Here is a 24,319-nt window from a genome sequence, read left to right as displayed (position 1 = left end):
TATCGAGGAAAACTTACTAATTGTGGTAACACTGATGGATTAGACCGTTCATGTGACATGACACATTTTTCATTTAAATTTGGGATTTGGGATTAATATTACCAAAACAAGCGACTGGGTACCTAATTATTTCTTGTACGTATATTGAATGTGTGTGTGTGTGTGTGTGGGGGGGATTCTTTTATAAATTGAATTTAATTAGTGTACGCGTTTATTCCTGCATTACAATTTTGTAATGGTCATGCGAAGAGACGTGGACAATACACATGAGCACCAGAAATATATTTGCAATAGTAACCAAAGGTGGACATTTCCCAACATCTATTTGATTAGGTATTAACCAGGTCAATCAAGAAACACTGTACGGATTTCCAAATCATTTGTGTTGTTCAATGTCTCAAGTACATCCACAGTTTGCTCGTTTGGTGTTTACTTCAACACAGTCAGTACACTGGTACATTGGATTTATGATTTTACCAGAGTTATTTGCTGGTGGACATTCGTACATTCATACAATTGCACACAAACAGCGTCACGTCACAGCAACTTAATACGCCGACTTAATTAAACTATCGCTTACATCAAAGCATATTTTATTTCAAATTCATTCTGACACACGAGATATGGTGAAACCAATATGGCAATTATACAAAATAAAGCGGATCAAAACATTTTAGTTGAAATATTTATAAACCAATGATGAGACGAACATATATACTATATATATAACATAGAAGTCACAGCCTATGTAAAGCAAAGATATGCTAAGATAATTTTAAGACACATTTCCACATGTATCTCTGAAAATATATGTGCTAGACTTGCGAACAGGAAACTATGTCTGGAAAAGATTTGAGAAACACAATAAATTATTGTATTGGTGGCGATAATAGCAAGCTAACCTTATATCCTCGCTTCCATTTTATTACATACAATACAAAAACCTGCATAAATGTATACATATTCTTTTGGTATACAAATTGTGTTCAAGACTTATAGCCAATAAGAAATTATTTTCATTTCAATATCATATTAAATGAATAGTTTTGTCCAGTGTGGTGAATCGACTTGCAAAAAATATAATTCAATATATTCACTTTGTTCATCTCGTAAATGTCAGTGGTTATACTGTTGTATGTTATTTGCTGACAATAAGTGAGAAAATCAGTGAAATTCAAATCATGTTAAAAAAATAGAATCATCAGCATTTTCAAAAATTTGTAATTGATAATTATAATTCATTCAAAACAACATTTCTCAGTAATCGAATGTTGTAAATGAGAAAAACGTGGATGTTGTATATTTATTAAACATTAATGCATATAATGATAATCACTTTGAATATAGCGTCTAATTTGTTGAAATATTTTAAAATGCAGATGTATGCCAAATTTATTACTTCAAACTTGTTCATGGCTTAGTCAGAAAAAATGAAAAGTTATTTGTCAACAAACTATTGTATCTATTGAAATATGCCAGGGGATTGCGTCGAACATCTTTCACTTTCTCAAGAACCTCCAAAATGTCTGTCTCCAAAACATGACTCAGCATATTATTCTCTGGAATGAAGAAGTTAGGAATGTTACGCTTTGTTAAACCAGCGATGATGTCATCGATGAGTTCCAGGAATCTCTCCCCCATGTTTTCCTTTGTCCACTGTATCGGAGGAATTTTCTCACATCGCCAGAATAAAGTAGTCTTCAAATGGTATGAGGACAAGACCTTGGGTTTCTGATCAAGAGAAAAAAACTAACGTTTGTAAAATATGTCTCAAAACTAACTGACAAATTTAATTTCAACATTATTGGCATGGAATAAAGTAATTGTTTTCATCTTTGTTTACTAATGACCTTGTTCAACCATATAGCAGATCTACTCGTATTTAACGCATGAACCAGTAAATATAAACTCTCACCTTCAAAAATCTTCGCCAGAAAGACTTCAAAACAAGATAACAGTTTCTCTGAATCTCATTCACTGACAATGCTAATGTTCTTTCTGCCAATGAGAAAGAAAGCCTCCAATCCAGATCAACATCTCCACCTTCGCCTTGTAAAACACAAGGAAAATGTGTAAATCATTCAATGGCCATGGCTTATACTCTTCGAATACATTTCAGTCGTCATGAAGTAGACATAACAACTTTCTGATGTCAAATACATATACCATTCATACACAATACAAAACATTCAGCAACGAAAGTTAATTCAAAACCAGCTGCCAATTCCTATATATTAATTGTTCAAGGCCAGATTTATTGAGAGATCAATTCACCTGGGTAAGCCTTGGGGACCACATGGCAGCCATCATCAACGATTTTCTGAACAGTGTTGGCATCTGGCCACAGACGTTGACGTGTTATCCATGGACGCGATATATCCGGCCAATTCTGACACCTCAACGCGAGTGTCACATCAACCATTTGCTCAAATAAATATTCTTCGTCCTTGGGTCCTGAAAAACATACTCAAATACTTATTACATAAATTATTTTTAAATGAGGCCAGTGTCCAAAAATAATAGAATAGAATAGAAAAGTACTTGAATAAGAAGTAATAGTAATGACTGACACGTTGAATGATGGGATAGATAGTAGCAGTAACTTATCAAGTCTGAATCACACCTGTGCCAATAGGAAACTGTATACATAGCGTCTGGGCAGGACCTTCCTGGACTAAATCTAATCTTCCTGTAAAGGATCCATCTTTGAATCTTTCAATGAGTTGTTGTTGAACACATGGAAAGCGTCCACGTACATGATGTTCTTGTGATTTTAAGATTTTGGAACGGGACAGAAATTTGGCAATCTTCCCATTCGTTTCACTTTGAATAAAAATATTTGTGATAGAATTGTCACTTAAGATAGCTGAACCATATGATGATGCGAACACTCGAACATATCCAGGGTGATTACCAGATTTCATTTCTAAGAGTGTACAACTCCCTGTATTATTACTTGCCCATTCCAACTCTGATATTGCATTACTTGGTCTCTCCCCAAATTCACTCTGCTCATTCACTGTTGCTATGGGAACCATGATATCTATCTCATCGTTAATGTATACTTGGTCACGATATTCATCAACAAACGCGAACCCTTCACTCGTGCTTCCTGTCCAAACATATGAAGATAATCCTTTCAAATTGTCAAAACATGGTATGACAACATTCTCGAGAATATCAGCAAACCGTCCTGTTACTTTCATGAGCTTTGGTCCCATTTTCAACTCATCCGTATCATCAAGTTTCAATTTGAGAAATTTATAAATACATGTTGCTGCTAGGTCTACAACATTACCAAGCACATGTAATGGAATTGAAGTAACTGGATCTGTTTGAATAGACACCATGGCTTTAATAGTTTGGATAACATTCTCCATATCCCGCTCATTCAGGTAACCTTTCTCGGCACTGACTTGGTTGATTTGGTGTAGTTCATCAAGGCCTTCTTTTACATGAGAGAATGCATCAACCAATTCTGTATTGTCAGTGCTTGTTGCTATAAAAAAACAAGGTATGCAATATTGTTAATATGATTATATTAACATTTGAATGACTTTGTAGCTTGTATATTTGTTTAGCTTCTAATTTTCCTATTATATTTGTTTCATTACATATACTGCAGTGTGTTAATGTGTGTATGTTAATGACATGATGTATGTGGTCACAATGTGTTGCATGATTTATTGAATCCAGTGAACAGCAATCATTGCAATTACAAAACTGTTTACTATGACTATTAATCAATGAGAAGTGGAATCACAAATATTGTCAAGGACAGTATTTAAAACATATTTATTATTATTATACATCTGTCACTGTAACGCCATAAGTTATAGCGTGCCGTGATTTTGCGGTAATTTACGGGGTATTTTCATCTTACAATATTAGGAAATGTGAGTTCCAAATATGGATTGATTATGCGCTAAGCATCTTCTAATAATAAAAACAAACAGGGTTTGACCAGACTCCACACAAAAATGTTCGCTGATTCTGTTCTAAACTTTTTGAATTTCGGCACTCCCATGATTTACCCTTGGAAGGAAAAGATGTATACTCAGAGAGTATGTCGTTGCATCGACCTCAGCTGGGTGTCGGTCCATGCTCCCGCTGTACCGCCTTTGTGCATACTTTGAGGTATCCTCGTAATAACCTTATATGATGAATATAGCAATATGAATTGATTCCTACCTTTCTCAAGTATTTGATACTCCTCTGGGTTTACGTCTGGATCAACAAAATCAGTGCCATATGGAAAGACTAACTTTTTCCCCGAAAACTTACTGCCGCTTACAGTAGTGAACTCGAATTTGTCTAATAATAAAACAGTACATATATAGATTTAACATAATATACTAGTTATTGTAAATTGTTTTGAAGAATCTATTGTTTTCGAAATCATAATTCTTTTTTTCTAATAAAGTTGATATATGGAATGGGTACCCACAATGCAGCATTCAGGATGTTTACTAAATAGGATTTAAGCAGAGTGTACTTGAAAAGTACATACCACTTCATTAAGAGTAATATTACTATATACTGTGGAATACTTTATTTTCACTGGAATTAATTTTCGCTGAAAAGGCTTTTTGGGCGTTTTGCTTGGAATTTATTTTCACTGATTTTTGATGAGTTTAATGTGAAATATAGGAAAAAAAGTATATTCGCTGGATTTTATTTTCACGGAATCATCCCTTCAGCGGAAATAGCGAAAATAAATTCCAAGCGAAAATAAAGTATTCTACAGTATTGCAGATTGTTGATTTATTTCTTTATCGAACACACCTTGAATATTGTGCACTTTATTTCCACGTTTTTCAGTAGATTCAACAAGTTCACTTGCCATGGCAATCTCCTTTACTTCCTTCAATGTGACCTTCTCCCAGTTAGCATCAACACAGAGTAGTACATATATATCTAATATACAATTTAAACTGATTGGTACTTTAAGATGTATGTGATCGTTTGTATGTTCATCCATCTCCAAAAATTTCATGTGAACCAACTGCTTTCAAACTTTGGACAACACATTATATCAAAAATCGGTTGCAGGTGGACATTGTTTTTCTTTCTTCAAAGTATAATCCAAGATGGCGGATTGGTGTTTTTACTTCACAGTTTTTTTCGACTAATTAGATAGAGACTATATTATACAACACATATTACTTTTATGTGAACTTATTGACTTAAGCTGACTGAGTTTAGGTGATAAATCATTCATTCCATTGATAATTCATAAATTAATAAAACATTAATAATTCCTAATATGTTTTGTCGGTGCACACAAGTTTTTTTTATTAAGAACGAATTCAAGATGGCCAACTGGTGGTATTGTTTTTCATGGTTCCTACCTATTACTATGTAAATAAAATTATTGACAGGGATTGTGATTGACAATATTTTGCTTTCTTTTGGCATTCTCAACTCTAAACGTTAGGAATCCAAAAATCAATTGTAAAACTCTCGTAAATGTAACTCAGATTAACAAATTACTGGATTCTAGCTATTTGCTAATTAAGACACAACTTTGGTTGGATCACTTACTTTGCGGTACATTTCTGAAAGCAACACCCATGTCTTGTCCATTCCAAAAATAGTGAATGGTGGAATCAGGAAATCTGATAATTCCAATGCAATCACCAACTTTGACGTTAAGAAGCTGTAGGGGGTATCCCCCACCAATTAATTTGAAGTCTTTTATAAACTCACTATGCCTGCAAAACAGATTGTAGAAGCAATACATCATCCATTTAAATACTATCGTCAGATTTTACAAAATAAATCCAATGTGCTGAAGGTATTGGAGGCATGAAGTAGAAAAACGAAATTTACTATATTCGAAGCAAATCTTCAATACACATAAAGAAAAAATATTGTATAATAAATCATTAAAATATAACAGTTATACATATTATTGAGGTCACATGTCACATGTTCCTACAAACATCTGATACATCAGTTATATCACATTGTCAGATGCCTTCAATATAGCACTGAGTGCATCTCACTGTTTGCAGCAGTTATGCATATTAAGGAGGATACATGAAACTATTTATACTAAGTAGGTAATTAACATGCATGGATTTCAACCCTTAAGTAACCAGAAATGGTGAATTATCACAAAGCACACCTGTATGTTTTAATTAAAATTTGATGAGTGGCACTCAAGTTATCTGTGGAACATCTATGAATTGGTTAATTTATACAAATTAGGTAATAAGTTATCAAAACATACCCTTTTACTAACCCTAAGCTACACAAACTTGACATAAATTTGATTAAATATTAATATAACTTAAGAAAAATAGTGAGGGTCGTCACCCAAATTAGGATCTTATTTTCATCAGATTAAATAAAATAATGATATGCATCTCTGATTGTGCTGAAAATACCATTAAGTTAAGTTCTTGTGATATTGATACAACAAGATTTGACACATCCATTGATACAGACATATATTGGTATGACATAATTTCTGCATCATGATGGAGCCAAAAAGTTTACCTTTATTTTAACAAGGTTCTAATATAATAATGTTATTCCATTATAGCCAATAAAGGGGCAACAACCTTAACTGTTTTAGCTATGTAAGAGACAAGTTTTATGACAAAGTTCATAAAATAGTATGACAATAAAGATTTCATAGCACATTGTCTCAATTTATGAACATTTCTAGACACAAATTGAATGATTTACTATAATTGACTGCAGACCTTAACATCCAGAATCCGGTTCCTCTGCCCAGTCCTTCACCAGTATAAGTCACATCCTCTGGAATGTCACAATGTATTGTCACACCTAGCATGTTAACAATCATGTATGTGAAATTATACCCTTTCATGTCCACCATTTGTTATTCTTACTAACCACAAAAATAATTTCGATCTAAAATAATTACATAGACTACCGGTACTTGTTTAGTAATATGTCAATAATAATAATGGCATGCAGGAGCTATAACAATTGACATTATCATTTTTTGTCTTTGCACATGTTTGCATGGCCAATACCATTGCTTGCCTGTTAAGAATCTATTAAATCATGGAAGTTCCGAAATCCACAAAGTAGAGAACAGATTTGGTGAACTCCTTTGTGCAGGGTCTGGTCAAACCCTGGGGGCTACCATGTTTGTTTTTATTATTAGAGGACACTTAGGCACATAATCTTTCCATATATGAAATTGCATTTATTAATATGGTAGGATGCAAATACCCAGTGCAATAACACAAAATTATGGCATGCTGTAACTTATGGTGTTATTGTGACAGATGTATAATAATTTATATTATTAAATGATGAGAAACTATACAACCAAATATTTCTCATAATTATTTCTAACCATTTTCTCAAAAAATACTCTCTGTTTTGCACATGTGGGTGTGGCATAATAATTTAGATCAAAATTCGACAACTTCACAATTACCAAACTTACCAAACTCTGGTGAACCAATGTAACGTTCACCCTCAATAAACTTATCAACTTGTATCTCAAATAAATATCCAGTCTCTAATGGTTTGTTGCTGATGAAGACTGCCTTTCTTATACTATCACAGGTTACCCTTGATGCTGTCTTGCAACTGTTCAGCAGCTTTGCATCTTGGGAAGAGTGTGCTATTTTAAAATAATATTCATCCTCACTTGGGGGCTGAAGAATTAGAAAAAAAATATGTGTAGATTTTTACTGCTTTTGATATTTGAGATATATTCACTGGGTTTATAATTATAAATCATGAGTTATACTGTGATTTTACATGTTTACAGACATTTTATTTTGGAGGAAATTAAAACCTAATGAATGAAAAAATAAAATGCCTTCATGATATTACCGGCTTCACATTATTATCATGTTCCACTTCAGTTGAAGTTGGTCATTAATCAGTTAATCAATATTTAATCAATTATAATAATCTATTTATAAATTAATTAATTCTACAAAACTAGAGATGCTCCTATGTGAAGTGAAGTCAATATTTTTTAATGTTTTCTGAATAACTAACTTACAAACATTTCTATCACACGCTTATACTGCCTCATAGATCAATTAAATACTGAATTAGTTTAAAAAAAGTGGATTGCTCAACAAAATAGCAGAATTAATATAGTGTTTAAGGTTGAAGTCTACTCATAATTTTTGACAAAATTGGTCATAAATCGCATACAATGTTCATTAGTTTATTATGTACAATCATGAAGCTAATGTCTCATGGTACAATGAAATAACATTTTTTTGTGTGCTACAGAGTTAAGCTTTTTGAGTAACGTGTCCTAATATTTCTTGTAAAATGCAATTTTTAGAACAATTCCATAGAACACAATATCATTTTTTGACACTTTTTAAAACCCAGAAACCCCAAATGTACTCCATCATTGACATTATATGATTTTTTCAGCCTATGTCACCAGGCTAGATTTTTAGATATTGCGTAATATCTCTGCCATAGGAGCCTGTGGAAAAGTATCATAAAAAATGGTGACTTTCCACTAAAATACAACCATTAATTTCTCAAAAAAAGGGCTGGTGACCCCAAACTTTTTTCAGGTCAAAATCCAAAATGATTAAATTCTGGGTATTTTAATTTATGAGAAGGCTTCCACCTTAAGTGACCTATATAGGCTGTGACTAGTCTTTTGACTCATTGTGCCAGCACAAAAAATTGAAGTCGGGTAAAATGAGCAGAAAATATATTGGTGTTCCTCTTATATTTAACCATAAAGTGTTCCAAATCTGAATCTACTTGTCTATAATTACCTTACTCACCGTGTCATTTAATTGTTCATCTGATGTCTCTTCTTTTTTTGGTGGAGGATTGTTTGTTACTTTTTTTTCATCATCTCTTTTGATTCCCATTGCAGCAGAAAGTTGGAACATCTAAAATGTGAATATACAGAAAATTGGTACTATAAATATTGCTACCAAAGGTAATCACTAGATCAGTAGTTACATTTTCAACTTTCAATCTGAATTTTGTTTTTGATCTTTCTTCTGTAAGAATGATGATAACCATATTAGGAAATGCAATTATGGAACGATTATCAATATTTGCAAATATTGAATGTTTTATTGACCACATTTGCATTTGCTTTGCATAATTTTTCAAATTATAATTATAACTTATAATTAAGTATTCAAATCTGGTATAGCTTGATAGAAGCAATATTTACTGTCTTGTTTAGCTAAGGTTATTTAAATATTTTACTGATTCTGCCAATTCAGTTTTAGTTAAATTTACAGATTAGAAATTAATATTTGTTGTGATTATATCAAGACAATAAATAGAGACATTCCGATGCGCATACGAGAACGGAACGAGAACGGATACGTCACCGCTTTGTGCATGACCTCCGCGCGAACCAATGACGTCATTGGTTCCCTGGTCGTACGGCAGTCGTTTTGAACGTGATCAAGGTGACTGACTCGTAGTTGATTTCCGAGAGCTTTTCTCGTTGTCAATTTTGATTAATTTTCACTGACATTGATAAAACGTTTTATATTAGAGTAATTTTGTATATTTATGATAAAATAAGAAATATTGGATGCAGTTTAGCTGATATTTATACCCACTGAAAACGTATGACATTGATCTGCTGAAAGACGTCGGCAAACAGGCCTGGGACCTCAGCAGAGAGTGGATGGAAATAGCGAGAGCTCTGTCAAATGTCTGTGAACTAACTACTAATTCTGATTCAGGACGTGAAATGACATAACAAATTTTATTGGATAATATGGTTGCCCAATGATAGACGGATTGACATGGTTCAGATGGTTCTGTTTCAATTACATTCCCGTTGTGGGCGCTTGTACTTAATCGTTTTCTGACACCCGAGAACGTAACGCAAACGAAAGTAGAACATCACGTTACGTTCTCGTTACGTACGCAAATCTTAAACTCTCTATTATGTGATGTCACTGTTCCCATCAAGATGCAGAAATTAATGTTTTATTTTGGTGCATTTTTAGCACTAAAAAGGACGACATTTCATAATTATTCTGGAACACAAGTGTCTCATTTATGCAAATTTCAGTATCTCAGTGTTTTTAGCTCGCTCCTGATCACTGATCAGCAAAAAAACCCTGAAAATAAGTTTTTGTCTTATATTTACATTATTGCTGAAATAATGTGAGTTTCTGCTTCCTTTTTTTGTAATTTTGAACTAGTTTCAAAATGTTCCCCTAATTATTCACATCCAGCACTGTTATTGAAGTTGATTGTTATGCGATACATCACATCACTTAATTGGTCCAGACATGTATGGGATACATTAATATAGTCATATATGGGCATTCTTTAAAACACTATGGCTACCAGTCAGCCATTTAGAATTCAATCTTCAAAACAAAATCATGTACATTTGTCATAAACAAACTGAAAAAAAGATTCTCTACCTCCTCACGCTTATCCATGTAATATGATTCGCAGATATCAAACATAAATTTGACAACTCCTTCTTTTCCCAGAGCACTTGAGAAAACCAGACTAGCATCGCTATAGTTCCATATAATACTTAACACACCATAGAATATGGCAAATATCTGGTTATCCTTGTATACAAGTTCTCTGTCCTTTATTAAATCTGTCAAAATCTTCATCAATAACTCTATATTGAGATATAAAATAAATTCATGTAAAGGTTGAAGCCTACTCATAAATTAAAATACCCAGAATTTATTCATTTTGCAACTGTACTCCAAGGCAATACGAAGATATTGACCCATAAAAGTTGGGGGTCACCAGCCATTTTCTCGAGAAAATGATGTTTGTATTTTAGTGGAAAGTCGCCATTTTGACACTATTATAACACTTTTACCATAGCTTCCTATGGCAGAGATATTCTGCAATATCTCAAAATCTAGCCTGGTGACATAGGCTGAAAAAATCATATATTTGTTAATGATGGAGTATTTTTGTTCTGAATTATTTAAAATATCTGGGTTTTAAAAAGTGTCACAAAATGCAATTTTTTTTTAACAAAAAACACAATGAGATAAACTGATATAATTGCACATACTCTCATACTCTCAGTTTCATGCCAATAAACAACATTGTATATGTAATCCAAATGGAAAACGAGGTGATGAGATTATGGCATTTTAAGCTCTGTCTCTGTCCTCACCTGCAATACCATTGTCAACAAGACTGTCAGCAACAGCTTCTCGTTCTTCTCTGGTCAGATTATTACACCCATTTGTTACAATGGCGTTTACAATTTGAGTCATTTCGTCTGACACAAAGCTGTCCATAGCATCCAATACACACAACATGTCACGTACAAACTCCAAAGCATCAACAAATATCTTGGAAACTGAAGAAAAAAAATTAGCTAATGAATATTTGAAGAATGATACAAATAAAATACCGGAATATGCAAATGACTCAACAAAAAAATAATTTTATCATGTTTAGGGTAATAATACAAGCATAATTTTGAATTATTGGTGACAAGAATTCTGACTTTAAAAATAGTAAGTTACTATGAAAAGACTAGGAGTTATACTCAGACTGTATTGTACATCTAAATTTATTTTAATATGCATTCATTATCGTTAATGGAAAGGTAAGTTCATAACAAAGCATTCATCATAATTTCTCAATTTATTTGGCACCTAAGTAAAACACATGTAGTCAAATATGATTTTTATGTTCACCTACAATTCTATTACATGTATTATCAAATTCAGCATTTGTTGTCAAAATGATATTCCACAATATTGAGCTACATATCCCAAAACAATCATATCTTGACAGTATGTAGTGAATTAGTGAAACTCGACACTGGTGCAGTCAAACCTGTCTAAACTGAACACTAGTACAGTCAAACCTGTCTAAACTGAACACTAGTACAGTCAAACCTGTCTAAACTGAACACTAGTAAAGACAAACCTGTCTAAAATGAACCCATGTACAGTCAAACCTGTCTAAACTGAACATTAGTACAGTTAAACCTGTCCAAACTGAACCCTGGTAAAGTCAAACCTGTCTAAACTGAACATTAGTACTGTCAAACCTGTCTAAACTGAACACTAGTACAGTCAAACCTGTATAAACTGAACACTAGTACAGTCAAACCTGTCTAAACTGAACACTAGTACAGTCAAACCTGTCTAAACTGAACACTAGTACAGTCAAACCTGTCTAAACTGAAGCCTAGTACAGTCAAACCTGTCTAAACTGAACACTAGTACAGTCACACCTGTCTAAACTGAACACTAGTACAGTCAAACCTGTCTAAACTGAACCCTGGTAAAGTCAAACCTGTCTAAACTGAACCCTATTACAGTCAAACCTGTCTAAACTTAACAATAGTACAATTAAACCTTTCTAAACTGGACACTAGTACAATGAGACCTGACTAATCTGAACACAAGTACAATTAAACATTTTAAAATGAACACTAGTACAGTGAGACCAGTCTAATCTTAACACTAGTACAATGAAACCTGTCTAAACTGAATACCAGTACAATAAAACCTGTCTGAACTGAACAGACAGTGAAACCTGGCCTAAACACATGTACATTGCATGTCTGACCTTTACACTATTACAGGAAACCCTGTTTAAAGTGAACACTAGCAAAATGAAACCTGTCCAAACTGAACACTAGTACAATGAAGCCTGTCTAAACTAAACACTAGTAAAGTCAAACTGTCTAAAATGAGCACTAGTACTGTCAAACCTGTCTAAACTGAGCACTAGTACAGTCAAGCCTGTCTAAACTGAACACTAGTACAGCCAAATCTGTCTAAACTGAACTCTGGTACAATCAAATCTGTCTAAACTGAACACTAGTACAGTCAAACCAGTCTAAACTGAACATTAGTACAATCAAACCTGTTAAAACTGAACCCATGTACAGTCAAACCTGTCTAAACTGAACACTAGTACAGTCAAACCTGTCTAGACTAAACACTAGTAAAGTCAAACCCGTCTAAAATGAGCACTAGTACTGTCAAACCTGTCTAAACTGAACACTAGTACAGTAAAACCTGTCTAAACTGAACACTAGTACAGTCAAAACTGTTAAAACTGAACACTAGTAAAGTCAAACCTGTATAAAATTAGCACTAGTACAGTCAAACCTGTCTAAACTGAACACTAGTACAGTCAAACCTGTCTAAACTGAACACTAGTACAGCCAAACCTGTCTAAACTGAACTCTGGTACAGTCAAACCTGTCTAAACTGAACACTAGTAAGCCAAACCTGTCTAAACTGAACACTAGTAAAGTCAAACCTGTCTAAAATGAGCACTAGTACAGTCAAAGCTGTCTAAACTGAACACTAGTACAGTCAAACCTGTCTAAACTGAACACTAGTACAGTCAAACCTGTCTAAACTGAACACTAGTAAAGTCTAACCTGTCTAAAATGAGCACTAGTACAGTCAAACCTGTTTAAACTGAACACTAGTACAGTCAAACCTGTCTAAACTGAAGACTAGTACAGCCAAACCTGTCTAAACTGAACACTAGTACAGCCAAACCTGTCTAAACTGAACTCTGGTACAGTCAAACCTGTCTAAACTGAACACTAGTACAGTCAAACCAGTCTAAACTGAACATTAGTACAATCAAACCTGTTAAAACTGAACCCATGTACAGTCAAACCTGTCTAAACTGAACACTAGTACAGTCAAACCTGTCTAAACTAAACACTAGTAAAGTCAAACCTGTCTAAAATGAGCACTAGTACTGTCAAACCTGTCTAAACTGAACACTAGTACAGTCAAACCTGTCTAAACTGAACACTAGTACAGTCAAAACTGTTAAAACTGAACACTAGTACAGTCAAACCTGTCTAAAATGAACCCATGTACAGTCAAACCTGTCTAAACTGAACATTAGTACAGTTAAACCTGTCCAAACTGAACCCTGGTAAAGTCAAACCTGTCTAAACTGAACATTAGTACAGTCAAACCTGTCTAAACTGAACACTAGTACAGTCAAACCTGTATAAACTGAACACTAGTACAGTCAAACCTGTCTAAACTGAACACTAGTACAGTCAAACCTGTCTAAACTGAACACTAGTACAGTCAAACCTGTCTAAACTGAAGCCTAGTACAGTCAAATCTGTCTAAACTGAACACTAGTACAGTCACACCTGTCTAAACTGAACACTAGTACAGTCAAACCTGTCTAAACTGAATCCTGGTAAAGTTAAACCTGTCTAAACTGAACCCTATTACAGTCAAACCTGTCTAAACTTAACAATAGTACAATTAAACCTTTCTAAACTGGACACTAGTACAATGAGACCTGACTAATCTGAACACAAGTACAATTAAACCTTTTAAAATGAACACTAGTACAGTGAGACCAGTCTAATCTTAACACTAGTACAATGAAACCTGTCTAAATTGAATACCAGTACAATAAAACCTGTCTGAACTGAACAGACAGTGAAACCTGGCCTAAACACATGTACATTGCATGTCTGATCATTACACTATTACAGGAAACCCTGTTTAAAGTGAACACTAGCAAAATGAAACCTGTCCAAACTGAACACTAATACAATGAAGCCTGTCTAAACTAAACACTAGTAAAGTCAAACCTGTCTAAAATGAGCACTAGTACTGTCAAACCTGTCTAAACTGAACACTAGTACAGTCAAACATGTCTAAACTGAACACTAGTACAGTCAAAACTGTTAAAACTGAACACTAGTAAAGACAAACCTGTCTAAAATGAACCCATGTACAGTCAAACCTGTCTAAACTGAACTTTAGTACAGTTAAACCTGTCCAAACTGAACCCTGGTAAAGTCAAACCTGTCTAAACTGAACATTAGTACAGTCAAACCTGTCTAAACTGAACACTAGTACAGTCAAACCTGTATAAAATGAACACTAGTACAGTCAAACCTGTCTAAACTGAACACTAGTACAGTCAAACCTGTCTAAACTGAACACTAGTACAGTCAAACCTGTCTAAACTGAAGCCTAGTACAGTCAAACCTGTCTAAACTGAACACTAGTACAGTCACACCTGTCTAAACTGAACACTAGTACAGTCAAACCTGTCTAAACTGAACCCTGGTAAAGTCAAACCTGTCTAAACTGAACCCTATTACAGTCAAACCTGTCTAAACTTAACAATAGTACAATTAAACCTTTCTAACTGGACACTAGTACAATGAGACCTGACTAATCTGAACACAAGTACAATTAAACCTTTTAAAATGAACACTAGTACAGTGAGACCAGTCTAATCTTAACACTAGTACAATGAAACTTGTCTAAACTGAATACCAGTACAATAAAACGTGTCTGAACTGAACAGACAGTGAAACCTGGCCTAAACACATGTACATTGCATGTCTGATCTTTAGACTATTACAGGAAACCCTGTTTAAAGTGAACACTAGCAAAATGAAACCTGTCCAAACTGAACACTAGTGCAATGAAGCCTGTCTAAACTGAACACTAGTACAGCCATACCTGTCCAAACTGAACACTAGTACAGTCAAACCTGTCTAAACTGAATCCTGGTAAAGTTAAACCTGTCTAAACTGAACCCTATTACAGTCAAACCTGTCTAAACTTAACAATAGTACAATTAAACCTTTCTAACTGGACACTAGTACAATGAGACCTGACTAATCTGAACACAAGTACAATTAAACATTTTAAAATGAACACTAGTACAGTGAGACCAGTCTAATCTTAACACTAGTACAATGAAACTTGTCTAAACTGAATACCAGTACAATAAAACCTGTCTGAACTGAACAGACAGTGAAACCTGGCCTAAACACATGTACATTGCATGTCTGACCTTTACACTATTACAGGAAACCCTGTTTAAAGTGAACACTAGCAAAATGAAACCTGTCCAAACTGAACACTAGTACAATGAAGCCTGTCTAAACTAAACACTAGTAAAGTCAAACCTGTCTAAAATGAGCACTAGTACTGTCAAACCTGTCTAAACTGAGCACTAGTACAGTCAAGCCTGTCTAAACTGAACACTAGTACAGCCAAATCTGTCTAAACTGAACTCTGGTACAATCAAATCTGTCTAAACTGAACACTAGTACAGTCAAACCAGTCTAAACTGAACATTAGTACAATCAAACCTGTTAAAACTGAACCCATGTACAGTCAAACCTGTCTAAACTGAACACTAGTACAGTCAAACCTGTCTAGACTAAACACTAGTAAAGTCAAACCCGTCTAAAATGAGCACTAGTACTGTCAAACCTGTCTAAACTGAACACTAGTACAGTCAAACCTGTCTAAACTGAACACTAGTACAGTCAAAACTGTTAAAACTGAACACTAGTAAAGTCAAACCTGTATAAAATGAGCACTAGTACAGTCAAAGCTGTCTAAACTGAACACTAGTACAGTCAAACCTGTCTAAACTGAACACTAGTACAGCCAAACCTGTCTAAACTGAACACTAGTACAGCCAAACCTGTCTAAACTGAACACTAGTAAGCCAAACCTGTCTAAACTGAACACTAGTAAAGTCAAACCTGTCTAAAATGAGCACTAGTACAGTCAAAGCTGTCTAAACTGAACACTAGTACAGTCAAACCTGTCTAAACTGAACACTAGTACAGTCAAACCTGTCTAAACTGAACACTAGTAAGTCTAACCTGTCTAAAATGAGCACTAGTACAGTCAAACCTGTTTAAACTGAACACTAGTACAGTCAAACCTGTCTAAACTGAACACTAGTACAGCCAAACCTGTCTAAACTGAACACTAGTACAGCCAAACCTGTCTAAACTGAACCCTGGTACAGTCAAACCTGTCTAAACTGAACACTAGTACAGTCAAACCAGTCTAAACTGAACATTAGTACAATCAAACCTGTTAAAACTGAACCCATGTACAGTCAAACCTGTCTAAACTGAACACTAGTACAGTCAAACCTGTCTAAACTAAACACTAGTAAAGTCAAACCTGTCTAAAATGAGCACTAGTACTGTCAAACCTGTCTAAACTGAACACTAGTACAGTCAAACCTGTCTAAACTGAACACTAGTACAGTCAAAACTGTTAAAACTGAACACTAGTAAAGTCAAACCTGTCTAAAATGAACCCATGTACAGTCAAACCTGTCTAAACTGAACATTAGTACAGTTAAACCTGTCCAAACTGAACCCTGGTAAAGTCAAACCTGTCTAAACTGAACATTAGTACAGTCAAACCTGTCTAAACTGAACACTAGTACAGTCAAACCTGTATAAACTGAACACTAGTACAGTCAAACCTGTCTAAACTGAACACTAGTACAGTCAAACCTGTCTAAACTGAACACTAGTACAGTCAAACCTGTCTAAACTGAAGCCTAGTACAGTCAAATCTGTCTAAACTGAACACTAGTACAGTCACACCTGTCTAAACTGAACACTAGTACAGTCAAACCTGTCTAAACTGAATCCTGGTAAAGTTAAACCTGTCTAAACTGAACCCTATTACAGTCAAACCTGTCTAAACTTAACAATAGTACAATTAAACCTTTCTAAACTGGACACTAGTACAATGAGACCTGACTAATCTGAACACAAGTACAATTAAACCTTTTAAAATGAACACTAGTACAGTGAGACCAGTCTAATCTTAACACTAGTACAATGAAACCTGTCTAAACTGAATACCAGTACAATAAAACCTGTCTGAACTGAACAGACAGTGAAACCTGGCCTAAACACATGTACATTGCATGTCTGATCTTTACACTATTACAGGAAACCCTGTTTAAAGTGAACACTAGCAAAATGAAACCTGTCCAAACTGAACACTAATACAATGAAGCCTGTCTAAACTAAACACTAGTAAAGTCAAACCTGTCTAAAGTGAACACTAGCAAAATGAAACCTGTCCAAACTGAACACTAGTGCAATGAAGCCTGTCTAAACTGAACACTAGTACAGCCATACCTGTCCAAACTGAACACTAGTACAGTTAAACATGTCTAAAATGAACACTAGTAGAAATCTATGAAGAAACACTCATACAATGAGACCTGTCTGATCTTCACACTATTACAGGAAAACCTGTTTAAATTGAACACTAGTAAAATAAAACCTGTCTAAACTGAACACTAGTATAATGAAACCTGTTTAAACTGAACACTAGTACAGTTAAAAATGTCTAAAATGAACACTAGTAGAAATTTATGAAGAAACTATTAGCCTAAACTGAAAGATCAATGTGTAATTACACTAACCTTCTTTTTCAGATGGATCTTCTTCAGTTTTTTTGCTCTGTACTGGTAAAAATTCTTCTGCATCATATCCCAGTGTTTTCAGGGCTTTATTGGCACACCTCCTTTCTTTCTCACTTCCAGTCAACAATACAGTTTGAATAAATTCTAAAGATTGACTGATAATCTGCAAAAGAATTAACACAGTTTTGAATAAAATTATTGACTTAATTGTGGTTTGAAAACTTCAGGTATCAATCAATCAGCTAGCATTTAACAGAAGTAAAGTTGAACTCTCACCTTTGCCTTGTTATCAGCATTCACTGACAGTTTCTCAAGTCCTTCAATAAGTTCATGAGTTGAAAATTCATTTGACTGACCAAGAACTCTTTCTGCCAATTTAGACTTCAAAATATCTATAATACCTAAATAAGAAAATTTTAAAAGTTGAAAATTAATTATATATATATTATATATTATATATAAGGTTCATCCTATTTATAGGTTGATGAGGAATGTATGGCTTTTCAAATAAAACAACAATGCAGTAAATTTCCACCTTTAATTTCTGTATTACGCAGATTGATGTTTTGTGCTTTTATAATTAATCTTAATGAAATTGAAATTAATACCAAATATAAATGGTACCGTGGGGGAGCCACATGTATAAGAATGTGTGACAATGATGCACCAACAATCACATAAAAGCAAAGTTAATTGATATAAGTGGGAGTGAATGACCTACACAAAAAATTTCAAAAAGGCATAAACGTTTTCTTATGAAAATTTATAAAACATTAACCCAGGAAAACTCTTGGACTACATTCAAATGTGCAGAAAGAGTATTCATTGGCTAGAGAAGACCTTTGGTAACGACAAGTATTTTTTTCAACCACGATCAAATAAAGTGCCACAGGTATCACATTAAAATGTATTCATCGACTTTAATCTAATCATTCACAGATCTTTATTTTTGATATTACAACTTGTAAATCAAACTTTCAAATTGTAAAAAATATTTATTTTTAGGTAGATTTAATTATAGAATTCTTCACAGGTGATATTTAGCCACTAGGGCATTGTCATCATTTCAAGTTGTTTTCAACCATTAATTAAATTTAAAAAAAATATAAACATTGTATATATGAAACATAACTGCCTATAATCATAGTTAATTTTTAGTAACTGTGCTATAATGAAACGTCCTGTATACCATAACTTTTATTACAATATAAAAAAATTCCAAAATTGATAGATTTATACAAAAATAATTTAAAAATGTACAAGCTAATTGTGAGGTTAGAAGCAAACATCATTGTGTATGACTGTAAAAGGGTTAATTATTTACTGGGTTTCAATTTTGCTTATTTTGCTGTCTGGAAAATGCGCTAAATTAAAACCCAGTGAATATGTAAAATTTAGCATAGAACACATTATCTAAATGATAAAACCGTGAATTTAAAACTCACTGAATATGCCTGAAATGCTAAATCAGCCAGCTTTAAACACAAAATTAATCATTTTACAGTAAATTGCAAAGTTTAATTGCTATATGACAAATGTACTAGTATTTATGCCTGTAATAGCAAACCATGTTTCTACTGCAATATACATTAAACAATTTCATCTGAAGAAGTATTAAATGGCATTGGTCACTACATAGCTGTATGTTTTTGAATACATTCTAATTTTGTGTAAATACACACGGATAAATGTTTCCATGGGTGGTATATAGGACAATACGAATGGATGTAGTCACAATGACCATTGAAGAATATATGATGCTTTAGTACCAATGTTGAACCTATTACGCTAACACTTACCTTTTACAATGAAATAACTTTTTATATTTATTATTTTTATACAGTTACAATAATGTTATATTATCTCTAAGAATTTGAGTGCTAACATTTTTTTTATTCAAATCAAGTCATACTCTAAATACTTTATTTTAGCTGGAATTAATATTCGCTGAAAAAACTTTGTGGGTGTTTTGTATGGAATTAATTTTCACTGATTTTTGACCTGTCAGATGTACAATATAGAATAAAAGATATATTCGCTGGATTTTATTTTCACTGAATCATTCCTTCAGGGAAAGTAGTGAAAATTAATTCCAAGCGAAATTAAAGTATTTTAAAGCAATTAACCCACCTTCGGTATCAAATACCAAGTCAGTTTCCGTTTCTGGATCAATGATATAAGACAGAATCAACAGAGACATTATACGTCTTACTTCATCGGGAGATCCTTTGTAAATGTCCAGCCATTTTAATGCATTCCTTTCTGGCTCTCGATAATAGGCTTTGTTTTCAGAAACTTTGCACAGATTTTGTAGACATCCTAATGCTGCAGACAATGCCAGCTGCTTTCTCTTCTGCACTGTAGGATCCATAATTGAAACTTTGAATATCTGTACTGGAGAAACTGTATTCAGCTTCTGCAAATTTAATCTTTAGAAATAATTTCAGTTAAAATGTTGCAGTCATTTCGCACATGTTTTGGATACACAGCCTATGGGGTCCATATCACATGTTTTGGATACACAGCCTATGGGGTCTATATCACATGTTTTGGATACACAGCCTATGGGGTCCATATCACATGTTTTGGATACACAGCCTATGGGGTCCATATCACATGTTTTGGATACACAGCCTATGGGGTCCATATCACATGTTTTGGATACACAGCCTATGGGGTCTATATCACATGTTTTGGATACACAGCCTATGGGGTCCATATCACATGTTTTGGATACACAGCCTATGGGGCCCATATCACATGTTTTGGATACACAGCCTATGGGGTCTATATCACATGTTTTGGATACACAGCCTATGGGGTCCATATCACATGTTTTGGATACACAGCCTATGGGGCCCATATCACATGTTTTGGATACACAGCCTATGGGGTCCATATCACATGTTTTGGATACACAGCCTATGGGGTCTATATCACATGTTTTGGATACACAGCCTATGGGGTCCATATCACATGTTTTGGATACACAGCCTATGGGGCCCATATCACATGTTTTGGATACACAGCCTATGGGGTCTATATCACATGTTTTGGATACACAGCCTATGGGGTCCATATCACATGTTTTGGATACACAGCCTATGGGGCCCATATCACATGTTTTGAATACACAGCCTATGGGGTCCATATCACATGTTTCGGATACACAGCCTATGGGGTCCATATCACATGTTTTGAATACACAGCCTATAGGGTCCATATAACATGTTTTGGATACACAGCCTATGGGGTCCATATCACATGTTTTGGATACACAGCCTATGGGGCCCATATCACATGTTTTGGATTCACAGCCTATGGGGTCTATATCACATGTTTTGGATACACAGCCTATGGGGTCCATATCACATGTTTTGGATACACAGCCTATGGGGCCCATATCACATGTTTTGAATACACAGCCTATGGGGTCCATATCACATGTTTTGGATACACAGCCTATGGGGTCCATATCACATGTTTTGGATACACAGCCTATGGGGCCCATATCACATGTTTTGAATACACAGCCTATGGGGTCCATATCACATGTTTTGGATACACAGCCTATGGGGTCCATATCACATGTTTTGGATACACAGCCTATGGGGTCCATATCACATGTTTTGGATACACAGCCTATGGGGTCCATATCACATGTTTTGGATACACAGCCTATGGGGTCCATATCACATGTTTTGGATACACAGCCTATGGGGCCCATATCACATGTTTTGGATACACAGCCTATGGGGCCCATATCACATGTTTTGGATACACAGCCTATAGGGTCCATATCACATGTTTTGGATACACAGCCTATGGGGTCCATATCACATGTTTTGGATACACAGCCTATGGGGCCCATATCACATGTTTTGGATACACAGCCTATGGGGCCCATATCACATGTTTTGGATACACAGCCTATAGGGTCCATATCACATGTTTTGGATACACAGCCTATGGGGTCCATATCACATGTTTTGGATACACAGCCTATGGGGTCCATATCACATGTTTTGGATACACAGCCTATGGGGTCCATATCACATGTTTTGGATAAACAGCTTATGGGGTCCATATCACATGTTTTGGATACACAGCCTATGGGGTCCATATCACATGTTTTGGATATACAGCCTATGGGGTCCATATCACATGTTTTGGATACACAGCCTATGGGGCCCATATCACATGTTTTGAATACACAGCCTATGGGGCCAATATCACATGTTTTGGATACACAGCCTATGGGGTCCATATCACATGTTTTGGATACACAGCCTATGGGGCCCCATATCACATGTTTTGGATACACAGCCTATGGGGCCCATATCACATGTTTTGGATACACAGCCTGTAGGGTCCATATCACATGTTTTGGATACACAGCCTATGGGGTTCATATCACATGTTTTGGATACACAGCCTATGGGGTCCATATCACATGTTTTGGATACACAGCCTATGGGGCCCCATATCACATGTTTTGGATACACAGCCTATGGGGCCCATATCACATGTTTTGGATACACAGCCTATGGGCCCATATCACATATTTTGTATACATAGCCTATGGGGCCCATATCACATGTTTTGGAGACACAGCCTATGGGGTCCATATCACATGTTTTGGATACACATCCTATGGGGTCAATATCACATGTTTTGGATACACAGCCTATGGGGCCCATATCACATGTTTTGGAGACATAGCCTATGGGGCTCATATCACATGTTTTGTATACATAGCCTATAGGGTCCATATAACATGTTTTGGATACACAGCCTATGGGGCCATATCACATGTTTTGGATACACAGCCTATAGGGTCCATATATCACATGTTTTGGATACACAGCCTATGGGGTCCAAATCACATGTTTTGGATACACAGCCTATGGGGCCCATATCACATGTTTTGGATACACAGCCTATGGGGCCCATATCACATGTTTTGGATACACAGCCTATAGGGTCCATGTCACATATTTAGGATACACAGCCTATGGGGTCCATATCACATGTTTTGGATACACAGCCTATAGGGTCCATATCACATGTTTTGGATACACAGCCTATAGGGCCCATATCACATGTTTTGGATACACAGCCTATAGGGTCCATGTCACATGTTTAGGATACACAGCCTATGGGGTCCATATCATATGTTTTGGATACACAGCCCATGGGGCCCATATCACATGTTTTGGATACACAGCATATGTGGCCTATATTGAACATAATGTGGAGCAATGACTCTAGCTTTTAAACAGAAATTTCTCAAAAACACAAAGTTCTAAGCTGAAATACTAAACAAACAGGCGGAACTGTTAAAGGGCAGTGGTCGTCGTGCTGCGACATTTGTGTTGATAAACATTGATTTTCCCACAACCCAATGCGGTTTTCTGATGGAAATCACAAGTATGAGGTTTGACGTGGGTGCTACTTGCACTAATTACCGCCGGTGACTCCTTTAATACCTTTCAATCACCTAAAAAATACCCAATTAATGCTTGGTAACGTCTCGATTTGTATTCAGACCACTAATACATTTATTAATGGTCTGAGGTTTGTACTCGTTGATCTGTGCAACAGTCAAAGTCGCCATATTTGTTTATATGAGACCCATATTTCTCGCACATGCGTGGCGCGATGACTACTGCCCTTTGAATATTTCAGGGTTCACCAAAATTAGTAGTTATCGGCCGGGCACCCTAACACCGTTGAAATAACACATTGATGTCACAAAATGTTTATCTATCTACTACATCCGTACTGATATTATTGATGAGCAAGTTATATCAGAATTAGATTTAAGGTTGTATTTGTGTGTGTGTGATTGTGCAGTCGATAACAGCATGGAGGTTTGTTTACCTCCATGGTAACATTATTCTTGAATAACCGGATTAGGACTGTTTCCGAAAAGTAAATGATCTGATACTACCTCATCGCCATACCTAAACACACTTGAAGGATCTTTAAACTAAACTATGGTCTGAGTAAAAAGAAAAGTCCAATACATACCTCCAACACAGATACGACTAAAATAATGAACGAGTCGTCGGAGGAAATCCCCAGTGAGAATACTTCCTGGTTGAAGAGCGCCCTCACTTGTCACCTATATTTAAGG

At 35.1% G+C, this 24,319-nt stretch overlaps 2 protein-coding genes across 2 annotated transcripts; both read right to left on the bottom strand.

Moving 5' to 3' along the window:
* Window positions 1-564: 564 nt before the first annotated feature.
* LOC146734263 (uncharacterized) lies at window positions 565-6,662 on the bottom strand. The gene is made up of 7 exons (XM_085508358.1): window positions 5,545-6,662; window positions 4,786-4,917; window positions 4,192-4,314; window positions 2,624-3,499; window positions 2,275-2,454; window positions 1,916-2,049; window positions 565-1,731 (listed from the first exon to the last, which is right to left on the bottom strand). Exons 1-7 carry the CDS (start codon window positions 5,744-5,746, stop codon window positions 1,411-1,413), a joined length of 1,968 nt encoding a protein of 655 aa, XP_085364484.1. The 5' UTR covers window positions 5,747-6,662; the 3' UTR covers window positions 565-1,410.
* A 594-nt stretch (window positions 6,663-7,256) lies between these two features.
* Window positions 7,257-24,286, bottom strand: LOC100377009 (uncharacterized). Its single transcript, XM_078012580.2, has 8 exons — window positions 24,214-24,286; window positions 20,311-20,609; window positions 18,457-18,581; window positions 18,181-18,343; window positions 11,114-11,302; window positions 10,386-10,597; window positions 8,760-8,870; window positions 7,257-7,646 (listed from the first exon to the last, which is right to left on the bottom strand). Exons 2-8 carry the CDS (start codon window positions 20,549-20,551, stop codon window positions 7,398-7,400), a joined length of 1,290 nt encoding a protein of 429 aa, XP_077868706.2. The 5' UTR covers window positions 20,552-20,609; window positions 24,214-24,286; the 3' UTR covers window positions 7,257-7,397.
* Window positions 24,287-24,319: the final 33 nt, after the last annotated feature.

The sequence above is a fragment of the Saccoglossus kowalevskii genome, chromosome 15 (assembly GCF_978046115.1).
Source record: "Saccoglossus kowalevskii chromosome 15, keSacKowa6.1, whole genome shotgun sequence".
NCBI lineage: Eukaryota > Metazoa > Hemichordata > Enteropneusta > Harrimaniidae > Saccoglossus > Saccoglossus kowalevskii.
Note: the sequence above shows the minus strand (reverse complement) of the source record. Positions and strands in the feature narration are given on the sequence as shown.